Source organism: Betta splendens, chromosome 21 (assembly GCF_900634795.4).
Source record: "Betta splendens chromosome 21, fBetSpl5.4, whole genome shotgun sequence".
NCBI classification, from domain to species: Eukaryota; Metazoa; Chordata; class Actinopteri; order Anabantiformes; family Osphronemidae; genus Betta; species Betta splendens.
In genome coordinates, this window is record NC_040899.1 from 2671000 (window position 1) to 2690978 (window position 19979).

The window sequence follows — 19979 nt, forward strand, 5'->3', positions numbered from 1 at the left end:
TCGCTGCTGTTTTGTGCTGCTGATGTGGAGGCGACAGGAAAATTTCCAACGGTGGGATTGAGAAACCCCAGCAGCAACCCCTAAGTCCTTTCAAAATAAAAGCACAGATGCAATTTATTACCTAAACGCACCGTTGTTGCCTTTAAATGGTTAATTATGACTATTTAAAGAGTAATTGTCAGTTATGTAATTACCCCCACACATTGCCTCCAAATACTTGCAAAATAAAAGCACCACTGCAATTTAGTTGCTTTAAGTTTCTGGTTCTGACTAAATAATTACTAATCATTAATGAGAGTTACTATTTTTTTATTATTATTTTAAAATGGTTTAATCTAAATCTTTTGCTTTAATAAGGCTATTTTTGTTTTTAAACGATAAATTATGACTATTTAACAAATAGTTTGGAAATTAGATTTCTAAATCCTTTCAAAATAAAAGCATCAATGTAATTTTTTACCTTCAATACCAAGATTTTTGGTTATGACTGATTAATTCTGACTAGTTATTAAACTATTACACCGTTAGGCAATTAATTACAAATACTTTCTTCAAATCCTTTCAAATTAAAAGGCTAATCAGCTTTTTCATCCCTGTCAACAATACACCTTGGTCAACATTTTAATCTTTGTCATCTTTTTTTGCTGGTCAACTTTTGAATCGTTGTAATCTTTTTAATCTTGTCATCGTTTCACCTTGGTCATCTTTTTAATCGCTATCATTGTTTTGATCTTTTTCATCGTTTTGTCGTAGTCAACTTTGTGACGTCAGCAGCTTAATCTTGCGGCAGCAGATCAGCTCTCACATTATTTCTTGGGAAATTACTTTTTCTAGTTAACATTGAGACTTAAAATGTAAATTTATATTTATCGTCTATATTTAGCCTTCATTTAGCTAAATGTGAGAAAAAAATATATACATACTGTACATACATAGACAGAGCGCACACAGAGTACTGTGCAAAGGGTTTAGGTGTGAAAAAAATGATGTAAACAAAGAATGCTTTTGAAGATGCTGTTATATATTTAAATGTTTCAATAAATTGAATAAAAGACAAATTTCAATCACATTAATATTTGGTGTTTCTACTTTTTTACGTTTTTTCCTGGCTTTGTGCAAGTGAACCTATAAGTATTGAAGCTGGTTTGAAGGCAAAAAGTAGTTTTGCCTTCAAGCTTTTATGTTGATCACATTCATTAACACAGGAAATAATGTGTTTGTGAATGAATTGGAAGGACCAGAGCGATTATGACTCCAGTTAAAGCCACTCCACAGCTTCATGCTTCTTTCTCACAGATCCACTTCCGAGATGCCTCACAGCGCAGGTCATTCCACCAATCACCATAACCTATGATCTCTCCACAGTCCTCATCACCAGTCGGCCCAGTATTATCAGGCTGGTTCCTTCCCCAGAACCTATCAGGTGTAAGAACAGAGCATGAACTGGAGCAGAGTGAAGTCCAGACTACGACCATCTGGTCTGATTCACGTTTCAGTCTTACCGAGCTGAGGTGGAGGTCAGTGGAGTTCCATCGATCCAGGTCCAGTTCCCCTCCTGGTCCCTGTCACTCAAACCAATCCAAGCATCCTGGTTGGTGAATGTAGAGACGAACATCTGATGGAAACAGAACAACATGTAGGAAGAACAGATGTAGGAATTTTGGAGCAAAATGTGGGACAGTGACAGCTTCTGTCCTGTACGTTGTGCTGCACCTGCTCTTTACTGGAGTCGATCACCACCAGATGTGCGTCTCTGCTTCTGCAGTCGTCTCTGCCGTCTGTCCAAGGTCCAAACTGACTGGAGAGGAGGTAACAGGAACAGCCGAACCTCCTCCATCCAGCAGGACACGCTTTCTCTGTAGCAGAAAGCACAGTCTCAGTAGCATCAGTTCAAACACACGTCCAGATGTGATATGATAGATGTGATGCAACAAATTTAGATCTTATGTTGTTAATAATAATAATAATAATAATAATAATAATAATAATAATAATACTATACACTCACTCTGCTGCAGCTTCTGCATTTCATTCACATTGGTGTTCAGCTGGTTTCTCTCCTCAATCAGATCAGTGACGTTGGTCTTCAGCTGGTTTATTTCCTCCATTAAATCAGTGACGTTGGCTTTGATGGTGGAGAGTTGTGCAGCAGCATCGTGGTCTGAGACAGAGATAATGAGACGCAGCCCATGACATGACAGATGTTTAGGCCAAATGTTGTCTACAGGTCAGTAAAAGTGGGTCAAGGCTCCTAAAAGCCGGTGACCACAGCACTGACTCACAGTGGACACCGAGGCAGATGAGCCCAGCGAGCAGCAGAACACTCAGCAGAACCAGACCCAGGACCACGGCTCCATGACGTGATCTCTCTGAGCTCCTGGGCCCTGAAGAGCAAACATTCAACAGTAATGACCCACAACAGACGTGTTCTCACCTCAGTGCTGCAGCTCCTCCGTCTGACCAAAGATTCTCACCTGGTTCCATTCCTAAAGGTCTTGTCTTAACAGACGGATCGTTTTCAACGTTCGCATATATGTCCTCCATTATATGATATCACTATTTGAGGAAGCCGAGTTTTTGAGGAAGTAACAAGACAAATTGATAAAATCAGCAGCGCGTGAAATCTTTAAGTCTGGTCATAAGTATAAAGACATTTATTCTCCACCAGAACAAAGACATTCTAAGCATCACACACATAAAATGCTTCGGTCAAAGACTATCAGGATCCAGGTGAAATACATGTATAATGTAATAGGACATGTAATATATGAAATATAATAATAATAACTTAAACCAGCTTCTGTTTTAATCATTTTATATTATAATAGAAGAAAAACGCATTTTCCAACTGAACATTGAGCCTAAAAACCTCAGTGATTGTTTAGAATGTTCTGAAGCACTGAACTAATCTGAAGCATCTGTGTTAAAAGTAGTTTTGATGGATTTGATGGTGGGAAGTGGCGCCATCTGCTGGACACGGTGTTATTACACCAGGTCTAACGTTTCACTTATCAACTGCAGTCAGTCATTCAACACTCACTAAAACTCTGCTAAAATTCATGTGGAAAATGAAAACAACCGGGCTGTTTCTCTGGTGGCAGCAGTTTATTGAAGTTCCTTGTAATAAATACAGTCGTCCTGTGTTGGTGGCAGCGGGTCTGGAGCCTTCACCTGCAGAAGATCACATGGAGAATTAAACTAAAACAGCCAAAAGTGGCCGTAGACCTGGAGATGCAGCTTCTAATTCTCACCTTCCATCACAGTTCCGTGCAGAGTTCAGGAATAACTCGACGTATCGGTTTCCTAAAGCAGACATTCACAGTGCGTTAGTGGAGCGCACATGAAGAGCAGCCGCGTTAACGCAGCTCCACCGTCTCACCTATGTACTCTCTGTCTCTGGACATGGCGGCCACTGCGTCCTGGTGGCGGCTGAAGAAGACGTCGGCCTCTCCGTTCGGCCTCCCGTCGGGAGCACATTCCAGCAGGATCTTGGCCACGATCAGAGGAGAGAAGAACTGCTCGAGGAACATGAAGAGATTAGAGAGCACACGGTGTGAAGCTGATTTCAGCAGAAAGGACCTCTTCGTTTTACCGCCACGATGTCGTCTGCAGACACTCGGAACGGAAGACCCCTCACGTGGACGTAGTGCAGCGGCAGCGAGGAGCTCTGAGGAGACCCTGGAGACGCACACGGGGTTCCTGTGACTGTCACGCTTTAAACAGACACCATGTTATCTGGGTGATGAGCTAAGAAGCTCCCTCACCGGTACCGGTACCGGTGCCGGCGCCGGCCTGCGAGGCAGAGACGGGCTGAGGGCCGGTCCCACCAGCAGCTGGACCCGTCCTCCGCCTGGAGGAGTGGATCTCATCACTTCTGCTGGGAAACACCTCGATGTATCTGCAAAGGTGGAACACGGCGCAGGATGAGCAGCAGCAGCAGCAGCAGGAAGGAGCAGAGGACGCAGCCACCGCCTCCTACCTGTTGCCCATCACCTGTCTGTCTCTCTGCAGAGCCTCATCCGCTGCTCTCTGAGACGAGAACTGCACAAACGCATCCCCGGACCTCCTTCCTCTGTGGTCTGTGACGATGGTGACTCCATTCTCTACTATGTCCAAACCTGCAAAGGTTTTAATGAAAACAATTAGTTCATCAAATGACTCATTCTCTACAACAAGCTGAGATGGATTGGATTCCTTCAGTCTCTCTGCTTCCGTTTACCAGAGAAAAAGTGGGCGACGTCGTCCTCGGTGCAGGTGAAGGGGAGGCCTCGGAGTCGCACCACGCCGCTCCCGCTCGGAGCCTGCACGGACCTCTTGAGGATGGCTTCAGCGTCGCTGTTCCTCACTTCCTTCACTGCAAACACAGCACCAGCAGGATGTGGATTGTTAAGGGAACAGATTCAAAAGAATCCGGCGAAGCTGAACGAGCTCAAACCTTCCACGTATCGCGGGCCGAGGTAGTGCCGGTGCTTCTCCAGAGCTTTGCCCACGTCCTCCTCGTGCTCCAGCTCGATGAAGGCGTGACCCGACGGCCTCCCGAGCCGGTCCACTGTGAGGTGGATGCCGTTCACGCCGTTGCGGATCCTGCACTCTGAAGCACAGCACGAGAGCAGCAGCTTCACTTGAAACGGCAGGAAGAAACAACAGAAGCTACCGACCCACGACGTCCTCCATCCACCTGCTGGATTTTACCTCGGGACAAAGTCTCACCTGAGAAGAACTGCAGCAGATCCTGCGCCGAGCACGACCACGGGAAGCCTTTGACCTGCACGATGTACACGTCCTCCTTCTGTGGTGCTGTGTCGGACCCATAGTCCGGCAGTGGAGGGTACTTGGACTCACAGGTGGTTCCGGTCTGGAAGACAAAGTCACTCAGTGCAGCTGAATAGAATCAGCTACTGATCATCACGTTAAACCTGGGCCCAACGGAACAAATACACATCACCTTAAGAAATGAGAAAACAATAAACAGATACACAGGAGCAGGATCGACGGTGTGCGTTACCTGAGGCTGAAACCATGGGCTCTGAGGTCCATAGGGTTTTAAACATCAGTCACGTGAATATTGACTGATCGATTAGAGACCAGACGGACGGAGACTCGGAGGTTCGTGTTCCTACAGACGGTACTGCACTCACCTTGGTGCAGAGGCTGGCTGTCACTGAGGCCCGGATCCGACCCACTCTCTGCGGACACACCGTCCGGGTCGCTGACGACCAGGTCCGCTGCTGAACGAACCCGCAGCCGCCTAGTGCTCGGATCCCAGACGGAACCATTAGCTGCTTGACCGCGACGCACCGCCGCAGCCAAAACAACAAATATTTACTGTTGCTGGACATCTTAACCGAAACGAACCGGAAGTCAGAGTAACCGACGCGATTTACGACCGAAAAACATAAAAAATCAGAGCAGGTTGAAGCACCGTTCGAACAGACGCCGGATGATGACAGAGTGTAGGAAGTTGTCTGGCTCACGTGGGTCAATCAAGGGCAGCGCTGGAGATAGACGTCACCGGAAGCTCACTGCAACATCCGGTGGGACTCGTCAAAATAAAAGCCCCTTTTCTATTTTCCGCATGTTCGTGTTGTTGTGGGTTTAATAGGGGCTGAGCCTATCCGTCCGTCCATCCATCCATCTTCTACCGCTGATCCCCACGCGGGGTCGTGGGGGCTGGAGCCGGTCCCAGCTCTCTACGGGCGAGAGGTGGGGTCCACGTGGACAGGGCGGCTGAGCCAGGTCATAGTGAAATCAAAGCTTTGTGAGGCACTGAGCAACTTACATACATTTGGGCTGAAATCTACGTGTCGACACCATTTGACACAGTCAGAACATCCACATCTGCTGGTTGTGTGTGAGAACTGCATCGCTGATACAGTCCATGTTTTATTCTTATTTATTCAGATGTGTTTCTATATATTATGTTTGATAATGTTATTTGACTGTGTTTGATGCTTCTGTAACTTTGTTTTACTACTACATCGAGGACTCATGTTTGTCATTTTGTTAAATCAAAGATTATAAATAAAATCATTTCCACTGTTCAAGGCTTTAATCAGCTTCTCTCACTCACTACCAGTCGCACGGCGCTGATGTCTGAAAGATCTTTATTGAAATTAGAAGTACTAGTCAAAATGTAGTGCTGACATCTTCAATTACAGTTTTACAGAAATTACAGAAATATGTAATGAAAACCGTTAAGATCTACTTGCGATTTTCATAAAGCTTTGACATATTGGAACAACCAGACCATTCAAACTGCAGTTAAGTGTTCCATGTTTTTAGCATTACGCTGCCATGAACAGGGTCAGAAACCTAAAAATCAACCGGGAAGATGACACTGCAGGCCCGTAGTACTACAGCACGTACGAGAAATAGTTTCACTGTGGAAGAATAGGCCAAAATACTTTTATTCAGTATTAAGCAGCTCGGAGTCACGTGACGCGTCGACACTCACTCAAGACGGTACTCTGCGATACTTCCAATTCCAAAGATTGATGATTCTAGTCACTCATTTAATTTTTCAGACACTTTATTGGAATCTCTGTATTTAACCAGGTGCTGCTTCCTCCTTTCCACACAAAAAGAAAACAGCAACAGGTGGCTGCCACGTAATAAAACAAGTATATTCTCAGCTTTGGTGGTGATATTCAATTATAGGGACCAGTCAACAATCAACAGCCACCATTTGATTATATGAACACGATTGAGGCAATAACTCATATTTCCCAATTAGACATCCTCTGCCCCAGTTAAGAAAAAGAGTTTCCTACTTTAATCAAGAAATTATATTAATGTGAAAAGATAATTGCATGTACTTATTGAAGAGCAAGTAAACACAAGAAGGAAATGCAAACATATTGTAGCTGTTTAAAATAAAACACAATGTTATCCCCTCAAATAATTTGTTTTTCTTTAATTTTCCCATGAGGAATCTGTAGAAGAAACTGTGGAAGAATCTGTAGAGGAACCTGTGGAGGAACCTGTGGAGGAACATCTGGAAGGCAATGGGTTCTTCTTGATCTTCTGCAGGTTCAGTCCAACGAGAGGCGATAGAGGAGGGAGGTCTTCAAAGCCCAGCAGCTGACGAGTGGCCGACTCCCAGCTGGAGCCGAACTCCAGGCGGCTGTAGATGCATGGATACTGCCGTTCAGCCCAGCAAACCCATTTCACCGCTCTCTTCATCTGCTCCCAGTGACGAGGTCTGGAACAAAAGTCAGCTGTTACCAATCCACGTCTCTTCACCAAAAACAACCAAAGCTTCTGTGTTGTCACAGACCTGGGCTCAGACTCTTCCAGGGAGAAGAGCGTACGGAGCAGTTTGCCTTCCTTCTGCTTCACTAATCTCATCAGCTGCAGGATAAGCAGAGTTGCCACCAGCCTCAGGATTTCTGCATGAGCCCTCACACCTTCAAACACAAATTCACACATTTTAAAATTATTGGGAACAGGTGAGAACTCAAAAGAGCTTAAATAAGCCATCCGCACATATGTGCAATTCCACTTAAACGCTTTTAAATGAAAACATGGCATTGGCCCTGAAAGCCTAAAAGCGGTTCTGATTCTCACCCAGAGAATTGATGCCCTTGCTTTTCAAGAACTCCATGAACACGTCCACGTTGACATCAATGAGTTCGCCCAGTGCTGTGGTTAACTCCCAGTATCCTTCCTTGAAAAAAATACATATATCACCATGTATGAATCATCTGAACTCATGCCCAAACTCAGTACAGTATATCTACACCACACGAAGGAACTGCAGCCTGAAGCATACAAGTCAAAGAAGCATCTTACTGTCTGCTGCATCAGGAAGATCTTGGTCCATTTGACTTTCAGTGGTTTAACAGGGCTTTTCCTTCATATGAATCACAGATCAGAGAAGGACACAATACATCTTACAGACAATTGGGACTAGAATTACTCAAACATTAACAGTCATACTACTGCCCTCGTTTTAAATTAATAGACACGATAAAATATATATACTGTAGACTATTCACAGATTACCACTAAATTCTGTATTATATTTGACACAAGTTAAATGAAGGATTTCCCAACTGAAGTGTATCAATAAGTCTGTTTACTGTGGAACTCACCTTAATCTTGTGCCTCGACGAGCTAGAACATAGTCATCTGCAGGAGCCAGATCATGTAGAACAGGTGTGTGATAGAAGCAAACGCCTTCTCTATGTGCTGACTCACTCTTCCTGGAAAGACGATGAAGAGGCTGGGGAGGAGGAGGAGGAGGAGGAGGAGGAGCTATCTGTTGTAAAGCACTGGCAGCTGACAAGGAGGTTCGGCAACTAAGATGTGTAAAAGCTAATGCACTTTGGAATTCTGGTTGCAAAATAGATCCTTGAGAGAGTTTAGCTCGGCCAGCTCGGAATTTAAACTTTTTTTTTGCCTGAGGAACGATCATATCTGCACTTTGGATTTGCTGGGCTTGCTGGGCAAATGATTGAGGGAGCTGATCAGCTAGACTCTGAGCAGAGGGAGGAGGAGAAACCTCAGGAGGAGCTGACACGTCCATAGAGCCGTGTACATCCATAGTTCCACAGATCTGCAGGACAGATCGACGGCGATGAGCAGGGGGCGCAGGAGCAACATCTAGAGAAGCTAACTCAAAATTCCCCGCTCCTTCAGGGTCTCCAGGCGAGAAACAAGGGCTGGTAGGAGCTTGGGAATCAGCAGAGGGAGGAGAAAGAGGAGGAAGAGCTCCTAGCGAGGTTCCCCATGAGGAAAAACCGCTGGCAGCAGCTTGAAGCTGGAAAAGAGGAGCTTCAGTTAATGAATCGATGGCAGCACATTTGGCTTCATCGAGGGAAAGAAGAGAATAAGAAGCAGGTCTTGACGGGGCTCCAGTTAAGAATGAACGGCTGGCAGGAGCTTGGAGGTGAGCAGAGGGAGGAGGATGACCAGCAGGAGCTCTTAGTGAGGCTCCAAACAAGAAAGAACGGCTGGCAGGAGCTTGGAGATGAGCAGAGGGAGGAGCAAGAGGAGGAGCAGGTCCTGGCAGGGCTCCAAATTGGAATGGAAGGCTGGCAGGAGCTTGGAGATGAGCAGAGGGAGGAGGAAGAGGAAAAGCTACTTCCGAGGCTCCTAACCGGATAGGAGTGAGGGCAGGAGGTAGAGCAACTATAAGCTTTGTAGGTATGTAACCACAGGTTAAATGAGGAGAAGTAGGTTCTCCATAGTTCATCTATAGACAAAAGGAAAGAAGCAAAACAAAGGTATTAGAACATATTTTTGCAAACTAATTGATATGAAAACATGCTACATTTTTTTGCGTAAGCTTTTATATTTTATCAATAACATATAATTATCGTACTCTGTCTAAGCACACAGTAGTACTTGACTCAAGACTTGGCCATTGATCCATAGACTCCTATGAAAAAAAAAAAATTCAGAATGTGTAAATGTGTGTAAAATCTGCTTTGTCCTTCTCTCTGCTCACGCACAAACAGAGACTCACCGAAAGGAAGTCCACGTCTGAACATTCAAAGCTCTCCTCAGGAGAAGCCCAGCTGATGTAAGGCAAGATGTCCACATCTTCCTCTGCAATCAGCTTGGGGATGTCGGTGAAACCCTGCTGGGATTGGTCCGACCCCTAAAACAAGGCAGATGACTTTGCTTTGTGATATTAAAACAAATACAGGGAAAAGAAGTGTAAATAACGTGTAAAAAATGTAAACGGGCTGAGAGAGGACAAACCCTTTCCTCGATGGCCACAAAGCTGGTGAACTGGGACAGAATGGAAAACTCTTTGCTTAACTCCACGATGAAGGACTTCAACTCCGCTTTCTTCCCCTGAAGATGCAAACATCTGCATCAGACGGAGAAAATGAAGACGTGCTGGGTTTGATCCTAGCAGCGCACACAAACACACCTCGTGCTCGGCTTCGTCAGTGTCCAGGTTTCCATCTTCATAATCCCGGATGAGCGCTCTGGCCGTGAGCTTGTGAAGAAACTGAACATACAGAAGCAGAAATACGGTAAGTTATTGCTTCACTTATCACAATGAACTTTTACCAAAGGAACACTTAGGAAAACTTTCATTTCATTTCTGTGTATTTCTTTAGTGAAACAGATTCAGGGGCTGGTTTTAGACACCTAAAGCTGGGGTCATGTCATGTTCAGACTTTCTTACCGTGCCCCTGGTCTTCTGCAGCTCACTGGTGGACACCATGGTCTTAAGCTCCTGACCACTCAGGTCTCCAAAGAGCGTCGCCTTAAAGGAAAACATCAACCAAGACTAATTATGACACAAATGACTTGTTTAGTTCTCAAATGGAACTTGCTGCAAATTATTGTTATATATAATGTTGGGAATAGGACATTTCCACTCATGTCGGTGTAGAAAACATCAAACCTGAGTGCAGTGCGGCACGAAGCCATAAACCAGGGTGTGGCAGTCGTTGAACAGCGCGTGGATCTGCTGGGGGGCCTGCACAGGCGTGGGCGCTGACGCACTGAACTGCTGCCACTTCACCGACACCGAGCTGCAGCCAGGAGACGCCATCCGCTTCACCTGACGAGCCACCTGTAGGCGACACACGCGGCACTCACTTCACTCCATGTGTACGTATGCAGTAGACGTATACGGCTGTAATCTACAATATGCTCATCACTGAGGTCACAGCTCTAATAGTCCAGCCATCAGAAACACCACATCCCACATCCTATTACGTAAGTGAACTAATATGAACAAACATAATAGGGAGAATCATAGTTCATCAGTCCTATCAGTCCTACAAATAGTCTCACCTTCTCTGTCCAGGTGTGTTTGGTCTTGGTGTCGAAGAATTCATAAGCTCCAGCTCCGGCCTGGGCCAGAGCTCTCAGCATGTGTCGGTTGGCTGTGGAGCTGCAAACACCAACATATGTCTGAACGTGACCTGGTAGCGTAGTTGGTAACGGTTCGGCCTCGGAAGGCAAAGGTCTGCGGTTCGATCCCTGCCTCGGTATCAGGTGTGACCATGAGCGCGTCACTTAACACAAGCTCCCCGAGCGCCGTTCAGTCTGGCAGCTCACTGCTCCCCGCGGGGATGGGTCAAATGCAGAGAACTTCCCCGAGCGCTGCTCATGTGGCAGCTCACTGCTCCCCCAAGGGGGATGGGTCAAATGCAGAGAATGAATTTCCCCACTGTGGGACTATTAAGGGTTAATTTCTTTCTTCTTCTTCTTCTTCTAATTACTGCAATAAACTGTACTCGCTGCTACCTATGAGGTAACACAGCATCAACATGTTTGAGCTTTTGACTCAGTACCTGAGGCCACAGCTGAAGAGGCGGCTGTGCTGGGCGTTGGCCCTGAGCAGCTTCAGGGTGGGCTCTGGGTTCTGGATGTGGCCATCTGACAGCAGCAGCAGGTTCCTGATGCCACGGCTCGGAGGCAGCAGGCTGAGAGCTCGCAGGGGTCGCCACAGCTCCGTGCTGCCGCCCACTGCAGTGAAGAGCTGTGACAGGAGAGGAGCTTTGAGAACATACCGACGTGTCTGGACCGGTCCAGTCCACGATTCAGCTTCCAGACATAGAAGCATTCACACCTTCACATCATATGTTTGATATTAGAATGAAAAACAACCAAGGGGAAAAACACCTTCGCCCTGTTGTTGCCAAGTGTCATTTGCATCAAAATAAAAACTAATAATAATAACAACACTTTTGTAACCAATTTAAAATCATCATATGAAGACATGCAGCACTTTATGCTTCATGCCTGCTTTTCTTAATGTCTCAGATCTTCAGCATCACTACTCAGATGATCAAACAATCTGTCAGTCACAACTCACCTTGATGAACTGCGCTGCCTCCTCCCGAGCTTCAACCACAGGGCGCGCTGCGAGGAAAGCTTCTTTGTGATCTGACAGATGGAACACAGCAAAGGTAGCAAAACTAACTGTCATCTTCAAACGCAACTTGATTTATTTTTAACTTTAAAGGTGACAGACGATGTAAAATGATAGTTTGACGGTGCCAATAAGCCTCCAAAGGATCAAACTGACCCGTGCTAAATAAAATGACGTTAACTCGCAGGTGTTGGTCGAGCGCTTTCAGGACTTGCAGGGCAATTCTCTGGGCCATGCGGAGAGACTCTCCCCTCATAGACTCTGAGGTGTCCAGCAGCAGAACAACTTCATCACATGCTGAGCTGGAGTTGATTTCAAACTCTGGATAGAAAACCAACATGCAAGCCTGCAGGGGAGGAGAGAGGATGAGAGGATGATAGGGTGAGTGAGAGAGAGAGAGAGAGAGAGAGAGCGAGAGCGAGAGAGACGTAAGCGCCGGCAGAAGAGGCAGACGGACGGACCTGGCTGTCCTTGTCGGGGTGTTTCTCCACCCACATCCTGGGCAGGTGGACCTCAGACAGAGTAACTGACAGCTGGAAACCTTCTGGACCCATGACCTCTCCAGGCAGAACACTCAGCACCGCCTTGCAGTCAGTTCTCTAAAGGACGACATAAGCACAAGATTTAAAATAAAAGATAGAAATGTTTTTGCAGTATTTTAGTATTTATTATTAGTATGTAATTGATTTGTAGACTCTTGTTTTATGTACAATATTTTAACTTTGCTGCTTGATATTTAAAAATTTCATGTCATAAAAATTGTATACATTTGTGGCCTATAACCTAGTAACAATGTCTGTCTGATGAATATATATGGGAAAGACACAACTTACCTTAACATGGACTTTGTGAGTCAGGCATTGCAGGCGGGAGATCTCATAGGGCATCTCAACTGACATGTCCAGGGAAAACTCTCTGAGGAAAAGCCACACAAGACATGATTTTCACCAACTCAATGAGCGAGACATGATCTGTAAGCTTAGAAGGTTTAACAAAGCTCACCTGGAACTCGCCGAGGCATCGGTCACACACACCTTCTCCACAGTGACCTGTGACACACACACACTTAAATGCCAAGCTCTGTAGGACTAGACTCAGGAGTTAGAGCAGGACTGTAGGCTTCCTCACAGTCCAGACTAACATCAGATAATCCAGCCTCCCCAACCTGTGTTGTCTGGTTGAGGGCTGCCTTCTCCTTCCACGGAGCCACACTTCCAGGCAGAGAGAAGAAGACGCTGCCATCCTTGACAATCAGCTCAGACACAAAGGTGACTTTAATGAGAACAGTGGCACCGGGCGGCAGGTTTCCCACGCTGATGGTGAACACGTCCTGCAGGGGAGCACAAAAACAGTCACAAACATCAGGTTGTTCCTACAATGCCGTGGGGTAAATGATGTGTGCACTGAACTGACAGGGGCGTCTTGGTCCATGAGGTAGGCCCCATGGCCTTTCTCCACAGCCTGCTTGTACTCCTTGCGAGCCGTCTCTTTCTCCTTCACCTGAAAACCGAGAGACCAGAATATGGTTAAATAAAAACAATTAAACTAATAGGACACATGATCAGGCACCAGTTACCTGTCCCACAATATGTTTCCCATTGATGAAGGCTTCAAACCCACACACTGCTGCAGACTCGTCTAATGGGAAGACGTACTTTGCCTCAATAGGCACAGAGCTCGTGTTGGTGTACTTTTGGAAAATAATGACCTTAAAGAGGATCAGAGACGGTTGTTAGGTCTTCTCCTGATCAACAATGAATGCTTTATTTCACACCTTCACGTTCATTTTCTTCACCTGAGAGAGCAGATCAATCAGCTTGCCCTTCACATGCACCGCCTCCAGGGGGAGCTGCTGGCCAGAGCTGTCCAGTAGTCCCACCTTCACATCCTCCTTTAGGGATGTAACGCTTTCAACCCTATCATCCTCCATATAGACCTCTGCATACGCACAAACAGGAAAACAGGAAATTAAAATGCAGGTTCATAATAGAGCCACTATTAGAGACACTTCCTTCCACCATCAACATATATGGAACTGAGCTCCTCTGTGTGTTCTGACATTGTGGCTGTATGTATGTGAACTACACAATCAGAGGCTCCTTTTGGATGTGTGGTTCTCACCTTGGTCCATGGGAACCAGACAATGCTCAGCTGAGGTGAAAAAGACAGGGCTGAACTCCTTCAGTTCTTCTCCCTCGAGGCTGAACTGGATTACATACTTCAGTTTCACCTGGTCAGGACTGTACACCACATATTCATCGTCCTAAAGTACATATATAATAAAACATGTTAAAGACACATTCTTAGATATGTTACATATGACTGAAATTTATTTAAATTTAACACTTTGGGGTTTGGGTAATTTGGGGTTACATTTTACTGTGTTAATACCAGTAACGTGTGGTCAGGGGAGTCAGGGGAGGCGGGACCTCACCTCATCTCACCTGACAGAACCATAACGTGACTAAAAAACTTTATAATAAAAATTCATTTCTGTCCATTGATCTGTGTTATACATGTTATAAAATATATATTTTTTATATAATTTCAATTATATTAAAATTTTCCTGATTAAAAATCGCCAAATCTGCTCATTTCCTGATCTAATATGGTGAGAAACTGGAAGTGAGGCGTCAGCGAGGGGAGCCTCAGCCTGATGCTGAAACTGTCAGTAAATGGGCTGATACAAGGCGTAATCCCTCTCTGTTTCACATTCTGTCTCCAGTATGATGTTTGCAGCCTTCAGACAGATTTATTCGACACCAAGACTTTGTACAAACTGCCTAATGTGTTTATCGATGTTTTGTGACATTATTACAGTACTTTTCTGATCGCGCTAAAACCGACAGAGGTCTGTGCCTCATCCAGAAGGGGGCGCTGCAACCAGCCTTTAATGCAGGGTGTCCCCACAAATGGTTTTTACTTTTCTAAAAGACTTATTGAATGACACTAAGTAAAACAATTCAAGTGTTGAGGAGACAATTTGAACATGGAGTAAAGTATTCTATGTTATCCTGAAGCAGGTCAACCCTGTAAAACTGATTAAAGCAGTATTCAAAGTTTTAAAAACAACATAAAACTTCACTGAGCGTCAAAATTGAACATCTACACCTCTTTATACTTTAGAATGAGTATGAATTGTGAAAAATACATGGAGGCTACAGGTCAGGTCTCTTAATGCTGTAAAAAAATATGTTCCTTCACAACCTAATAAGTTCCTTTAGGTGAGATAGGAATTATGATAAAACGGGAACAGATAAAGTTCGGTCTACTCTGCTTAAAACATTTCTTATTATAAAGAAGAGGATTTTCAGGTCCTGCACTGCTTCTAGGCACAACAAAGAACTTCTTGATCATGTTTTTGATTTCACACATGTAGAAGATGATGATTAATAGGATCAAAATCCAAACCCACCTCAAATTCAGAATGGACGTTAGGGGTGCGCTGGACCCCGTGGACGCTGTGGTGTCCCTCAGGAGCTTGTGTCAGGGTGCAATCTCTTCTGTGGAGGTGCCTACAGCTGCCCAGCGCTACTTCACACACCAGCAGCAGCCGAGAGCCGTCTGTCACGCTGGGAGTGGAGTACTTCAAGCAGGTGCTGTGGATGGAATAAAAAACTATTTTTTCAGAGTGTGAAAAGAATTTTAAACATATTTACAGTGCTAGACTTGTCATGGAAGAAGAAAATTCCTTTTTTGGCACATCCTTGTCAGTTTGAGATTTTCTTCTTACCTTATAGCATCACTGAAGTAAATCCCACTGCCCAGATTACCAACGTCTGTTCTCTCTATCCCATGATGCTCCACTCCAACGCGGGGCAGCAGCAGGCCACTGCAGTGAAAATAGAGTCACAAAACCAGGATGTTCAGATGGAAAACCTCACTGTGTAATGTAGGAACTGGAGAAGTAGGGGTCGACCTGACGCTACTTAGAGTGCTACGTCAGTCCAGGCTGAAAGAAACACGATATGCTAAAAACACAATAAACTACTTTGTAATCATGACTGCAAAATTTCCACAATGTGAATGAATGATCTCACCGAGACAGGATTCCCACGAAGTTGGTGGGGTTGGAAGAATGCAGGAGAGTCTGAATATTGCCAATCTCACTCTTAAACATTTGCAGCTCCACTCCCCTGCTGACTCGCAGAACCTGTTTGACCCTCAGGTTGCTGGAACAGACACACAAGCAGCCATCAGAGGCTTGTTATGCAGCACTTAAGACACTTTAAGGTCATTTAGTCTACAGGTGCTTAACGTAATGACTATTTACGTTTTGTGAATACCACAGTAGATCTGAATGGCACTTCACCATCTGTATTACACCGTGTAATGCGTGTGACAGGAAAAAGTGGAGATTCAGTGAAATGCTCTTTACATTACACATTTATCACTTTTCATTACAAGTCTATAGTCAAGGTAATTTCCAGTATATGATTGAGAAAGTAACAAGAAGCAAACCTGTGTCACATGAATTAAGCCACTTGTGTGTATAAAACTGCTAGAACAGTTCAACATCTGAAGAATGAGACTCACTTCAGTCTGTGCCACGACTTAACGTGTTAGAACATCACAACGCATTGATAAATGCAGCAGGGTGTGTGTGTTTCAGGGTTTCAATCGCAGAGTCGTTGCAAGTACAGTGATTTCTCTCTGTGATGCAAGAAGTTACTCGCTACCTGCCCCAGAGCAGAGCGGTCACAGCCTGGAATTCAGAGCTGCTGGAGGGAACGTCTTCAATGCTGCAGCGCAGAGCTCGGTACTTCCCCACACAGGACACCACGGGATACCTCAGAGTCATCTCACTCACGCTCAGAACATCTCTGATCAGCTGGAGGTAAAAAACATGATCATGTTAGTCATGTTTGGATCATCATCAGCAAAGTAGAAAATACACTGAAAGCTAAATTTAATTTTAATTTAACTATTGTTTATCATATGCAGTGTAGATTTAGACTGCATTTGCTGCATCCAGTTTGTTGGCACATAAAAAACCCAAACCTCAGAACGTGTTTCTACATGTCTGTATGTGTCACATGCCCATGTTGTAAATGTGCCTGTTACCTGACAGAGGTCCAGTTTCTGAGAGATGAGCTTGACGGTGGGCAGCAGCTGAGGCGCATTGTGTGGCAGCAGAGTGTAAGCGTCTTTCAGAAGAGTTATTGCCTCAGTGTGATTGCCCTCCTTTAGGTTCCTTTGAGCCTGAAGCAACAAGCCCTCGGCGCGGCTCACCTACACACACAGCAGGGGGCACGGGTTCACAACGGAGGTCGCAATGAACAACGGGCTCATGGGACACCAACCAATAGATCAATCCACAGGGAAAGGCCTTACGTCATTGAGGCTGAGCTTGTTGATGTTAATGCTGAGGATGTTGCCAAGGGAGCCGAGGGCCTCAGTCCACAGCAGCTCCACAAATACGCCCACCTCGCGTGATAAGCTTCCTGTGCTCAGCTTCTCCTCCAGCAGCAGCTGCCAATACAGCAAAGCAAACCAATTAGAGCGGCTGTTCAGACACAATAATAACACAAGTATGCTTCAAAAACCTACTAAATTGGCTCCTATTGATGAAAATCAGAAAAGCCCTTTGGTCAGAACACAGAATTACCATTCAAAGGCACTTAAAGAAATTATAGCATTATAAGCCTTTTATTAGCCACAGTGTCAGACCTGCTGTAAGGGACCAGAGCCCAGGTCTTGGGCCTCGGGAGGGTTGTCGGTCCTCAGCTGCAGGCCATCAGCCTGCAGGGCTTCGCTCAGGGCCTGGAACACCTGCAGAGCATCCTCTGACGTGGACACAAACACCAGCTTATCCTTCACCGCTGCTTTCTGGTAACACAAACAGTCACAAAGGTGGATTACCTGTGTTGCCTAAAATCAATGGATGGGCATATGGAAAAAAAACAGATTACTTTAGAACATGTTTTCTATTTATCATACACAGCAATGTTGTAATATCAAAAGCAACAGTGTGACAAGTTTGTTATAAGCACAATGCATCATCAGCACAACAGTAACATGCCAAAGACTTTCTACCTTGGTTCCGATATCATCCTTCAAGTAACAGACCACCCGGTACCGCTGGCCATTCCCTCCCCTGGCACTCTGCAGCTCCAACACGCTCCAAGTGCCGCTGTTCCCCTTGAGAGAAATGAAAACAGTTAAGGTTAGTAGTTCTACATTAAGGAAAGCAACAGTAAGGTGAGAAGTAAAGATACATCTACCTTTTCAAAAACAGAATACTTTGCCACTTGAAAATCATCCGGAAATGGTGGAAGATTAAAATCTCTTTCAGTGAAGATCCTGTGAAATATGAACATGTCAACAAAAATGCAAAGAACATGTTTCAAAGAAATGCGCGATGGAAGTGTGCTAATCCTCTAGATGTGTGGGAACTACAGTGATCACGCAGCATTTTGTGACGTTAACCTTTAACAACATTTCACAACACCAACAATTGTTATTAAAAAAAAGATGAGTGTGACTGTTCTTCCACACCTGAATTTTTCCAAGACATTTCCGTTCCTCTCTTGACCCTCTTCCCTCTGACTCACATCTATAACACACAAGACAGAACAGACACAGATTTACACAGCTGGTATGTGTTTGAACCTCCTTAACCCGTGTACACACAGCGTTAGCTTTGTGCACCAAAGTACAGCACTGTGCACACCCCTTATCTAAGCCTAAAGAATGTCCATATATCAGTGTAGAAGCAGGAGCAGGAGGCCAAACTATTGAGCCTGCATAAAGCCTAGGGTGGGTGCTGAGTGCACATACTGTACTGTGGTCATGAGTCACTGTGCTGGAACTGGGAGGAGCAGCACTCAGCTGCAACGTAAAGGCCTTCAGGTCTGTGCACTGCTTATTAGTACGGCAAGGCAAATACCTTGATGTGGGATGGAGCCCAGCTCTGGTGAGGAGGGAGCGGGGGGCGGTGAGGGAGGGTCCAGCTGGAACGCGTCCACAGGCAGACGGACCCCGGAGCTCAGGCAGCTGTACACGTAATCCAGCCGCACCACCGGCGTGCGGTGCTTCTGGACGCTGCGGAGCCGGTTGGAGCTCAGGCTGCACAGATCACTGGTCACCACCAGCGAGCACTGAGGGGGGAACAAATGCGCTGAGCTGAGGACGAGACCCCCTGTGGTTACGAGCCTCACGACACGAGCCTGGAACCGACCTGTTTGTTGACCACGAAGGAGATGCTGCCTCCGTTCTCTGTGATCGCCGCCCGCAGCTTCTTCTTCTCTTTGAACGGCAGCGTCTTCAGCTCCAGGAGGACGGAGCAGTTCTCAAACACCACCATGACTGCGAACGCAACACGGCACAAACATCAGCACCAAGGAAGTAGGAGGTCGCCAACGCACGCGCCAGCACGCACGCGAGCACACGCCTTCCCAGAGAGCAAATGCGGAAAACAAAGTCTCACTACATTTAGTGCATATTTATAAATTAATGAGCGGAATAATATGAACTAAAACAATAAACACGTTTTGGAAGGAGTACGTGTCAAAAAATAAAAGTGTCCCGTAAATGACGTCACTCCATTTCCCAGAAGACCGTCATAAAAGTTAAAGCTAGCTAATTAGTAGCTAATTTGCTATCGGAAAACTAAAACGTTACAAACAAATGACAGTTCACTTACTGTAAATATCAACTTGACGTCCCTACTGTGCGTTGTTGTCAGAGACAGTACGTGACAGTAGGTGGGTGGCAAGAAGGAAACTCCAGACCTGCACAGCTGCGACACCAGCTAGCATGAAGCTAAAGAAATAAAACGCGTCTTCCGGTCTTCGTTTTTCAAAACAAGGGTTTAGAACTTTGTTAACGTTCGACTGTGAAAATAAAAGACTGTGAAAATAAAAGACTGTGAAAAACAAGATATAGTTTAAAATGAATATTATGTTTATGTTTTATTTATTGTAATAGCATGTGTACCAAGGGGGTTAATTTACAGCTGGACAGAGACTAGGTCTGAGATGCTGAGCGGTTCTGCAACAAACTACAGGTCCAGGCAGATGCTGAGGTGTGAAATGGAGTGAAATATGACTCCAGGACAACAAACGTTAACTCTGCAGATTAACAGAACATCCAATGAACTGGATCAGAGCCCACAATCTACCGGAGCTAATGA

General features: G+C 45.3%; 3 protein-coding genes across 5 annotated transcripts; all 3 read right to left on the minus strand.

The window, feature by feature from the left end:
• Nucleotides 1-1006: 1006 nt before the first annotated feature.
• LOC114847250 (CD209 antigen-like protein C) lies at nucleotides 1007-2957 on the minus strand. The gene is made up of 6 exons (XM_029136782.3): nucleotides 2475-2957; nucleotides 2283-2384; nucleotides 2009-2161; nucleotides 1714-1856; nucleotides 1503-1615; nucleotides 1007-1416 (listed from the first exon to the last, which is right to left on the minus strand). Exons 1-6 carry the CDS (start codon nucleotides 2542-2544, stop codon nucleotides 1278-1280), a joined length of 720 nt encoding a protein of 239 aa, XP_028992615.2. The 5' UTR covers nucleotides 2545-2957; the 3' UTR covers nucleotides 1007-1277.
• Nucleotides 2958-3086: 129 nt separating this feature from the next.
• Nucleotides 3087-5483, minus strand: grsf1 (G-rich RNA sequence binding factor 1). 2 transcript variants are annotated; one of them, XM_029136781.3, is made up of 10 exons: nucleotides 5139-5483; nucleotides 4711-4855; nucleotides 4436-4591; nucleotides 4220-4354; nucleotides 3980-4118; nucleotides 3819-3898; nucleotides 3593-3678; nucleotides 3380-3515; nucleotides 3252-3303; nucleotides 3087-3171 (listed from the first exon to the last, which is right to left on the minus strand). In XM_029136781.3, the coding sequence occupies exons 1-10, from the start codon at nucleotides 5337-5339 to the stop codon at nucleotides 3168-3170; spliced, it is 1134 nt and encodes a 377-aa protein (XP_028992614.1). In that variant the 5' UTR covers nucleotides 5340-5483; the 3' UTR covers nucleotides 3087-3167. The 2 variants fall into 2 exon arrangements, with proteins under 2 accessions (XP_028992614.1, XP_028992613.1); XM_029136780.3 differs by having other exon boundaries at nucleotides 3765-3898.
• A 1028-nt stretch (nucleotides 5484-6511) lies between these two features.
• Nucleotides 6512-19629, minus strand: parp4 (poly (ADP-ribose) polymerase family, member 4). Of its 2 annotated transcripts, XM_055505037.1 has the most exons (37): nucleotides 19491-19629; nucleotides 19026-19153; nucleotides 18735-18945; nucleotides 18344-18401; nucleotides 18070-18148; nucleotides 17882-17986; nucleotides 17516-17674; nucleotides 17180-17317; nucleotides 16910-17077; nucleotides 16525-16676; nucleotides 15886-16017; nucleotides 15579-15677; nucleotides 15261-15444; nucleotides 13967-14108; nucleotides 13641-13783; nucleotides 13422-13553; nucleotides 13259-13345; nucleotides 13011-13175; nucleotides 12848-12894; nucleotides 12679-12760; nucleotides 12307-12444; nucleotides 12002-12191; nucleotides 11789-11859; nucleotides 11265-11452; nucleotides 10762-10861; nucleotides 10367-10537; nucleotides 10145-10225; nucleotides 9884-9964; nucleotides 9709-9804; nucleotides 9470-9604; nucleotides 9326-9382; nucleotides 9035-9196; nucleotides 8094-8953; nucleotides 7792-7852; nucleotides 7567-7666; nucleotides 7277-7406; nucleotides 6512-7201 (listed from the first exon to the last, which is right to left on the minus strand). In XM_055505037.1, the coding sequence occupies exons 2-37, from the start codon at nucleotides 19149-19151 to the stop codon at nucleotides 6913-6915; spliced, it is 5319 nt and encodes a 1772-aa protein (XP_055361012.1). In that variant the 5' UTR covers nucleotides 19152-19153; nucleotides 19491-19629; the 3' UTR covers nucleotides 6512-6912. The 2 variants fall into 2 exon arrangements, with proteins under 2 accessions (XP_055361012.1, XP_028992611.1); XM_029136778.3 differs by having other exon boundaries at nucleotides 8094-9196.
• Between the last annotated feature and the right edge of the window lie 350 nt (nucleotides 19630-19979).

Bases quoted from the DNA above. Each gene is read 5' to 3' on its own strand.
- parp4 (XM_029136778.3), bottom strand. From the start codon at position 19,151: ATGGTGGTGTTTGAGAACTGCTCCGTCCTCCTGGAGCTGAAGACGCTG. The intron at 14,109-15,260 runs GTGGGTTTGGAT...TATGTACTTTAG, and splicing joins ACGTCCATTCTGAATTTGAG to GACGATGAATATGTGGTGTA. The intron at 9,383-9,469 runs GTGAGTCTCTGT...TTTTTTTCATAG, and splicing joins CAGACGTGGACTTCCTTTCG to GAGTCTATGGATCAATGGCC.
- grsf1 (XM_029136780.3), bottom strand. From the start codon at position 5,339: ATGTCCAGCAACAGTAAATATTTGTTGTTTTGGCTGCGGCGGTGCGTC. The intron at 3,679-3,764 runs GTGAGGGAGCTT...GTGCGTCTCCAG, and splicing joins CGGCACCGGTACCGGTACCG to GGTCTCCTCAGAGCTCCTCG. The intron at 3,304-3,379 runs GTGAGACGGTGG...TGTCTGCTTTAG, and splicing joins CAGAGACAGAGAGTACATAG to GAAACCGATACGTCGAGTTA.
- LOC114847250 (XM_029136782.3), bottom strand. From the start codon at position 2,544: ATGGAGGACATATATGCGAACGTTGAAAACGATCCGTCTGTTAAGACA. The intron at 1,857-2,008 runs GTGAGTGTATAG...TTTCTGCTACAG, and splicing joins AATGCAGAAGCTGCAGCAGA to AGAAAGCGTGTCCTGCTGGA. The intron at 1,616-1,713 runs GTGCAGCACAAC...TGTTTCCATCAG, and splicing joins TCGACTCCAGTAAAGAGCAG to ATGTTCGTCTCTACATTCAC.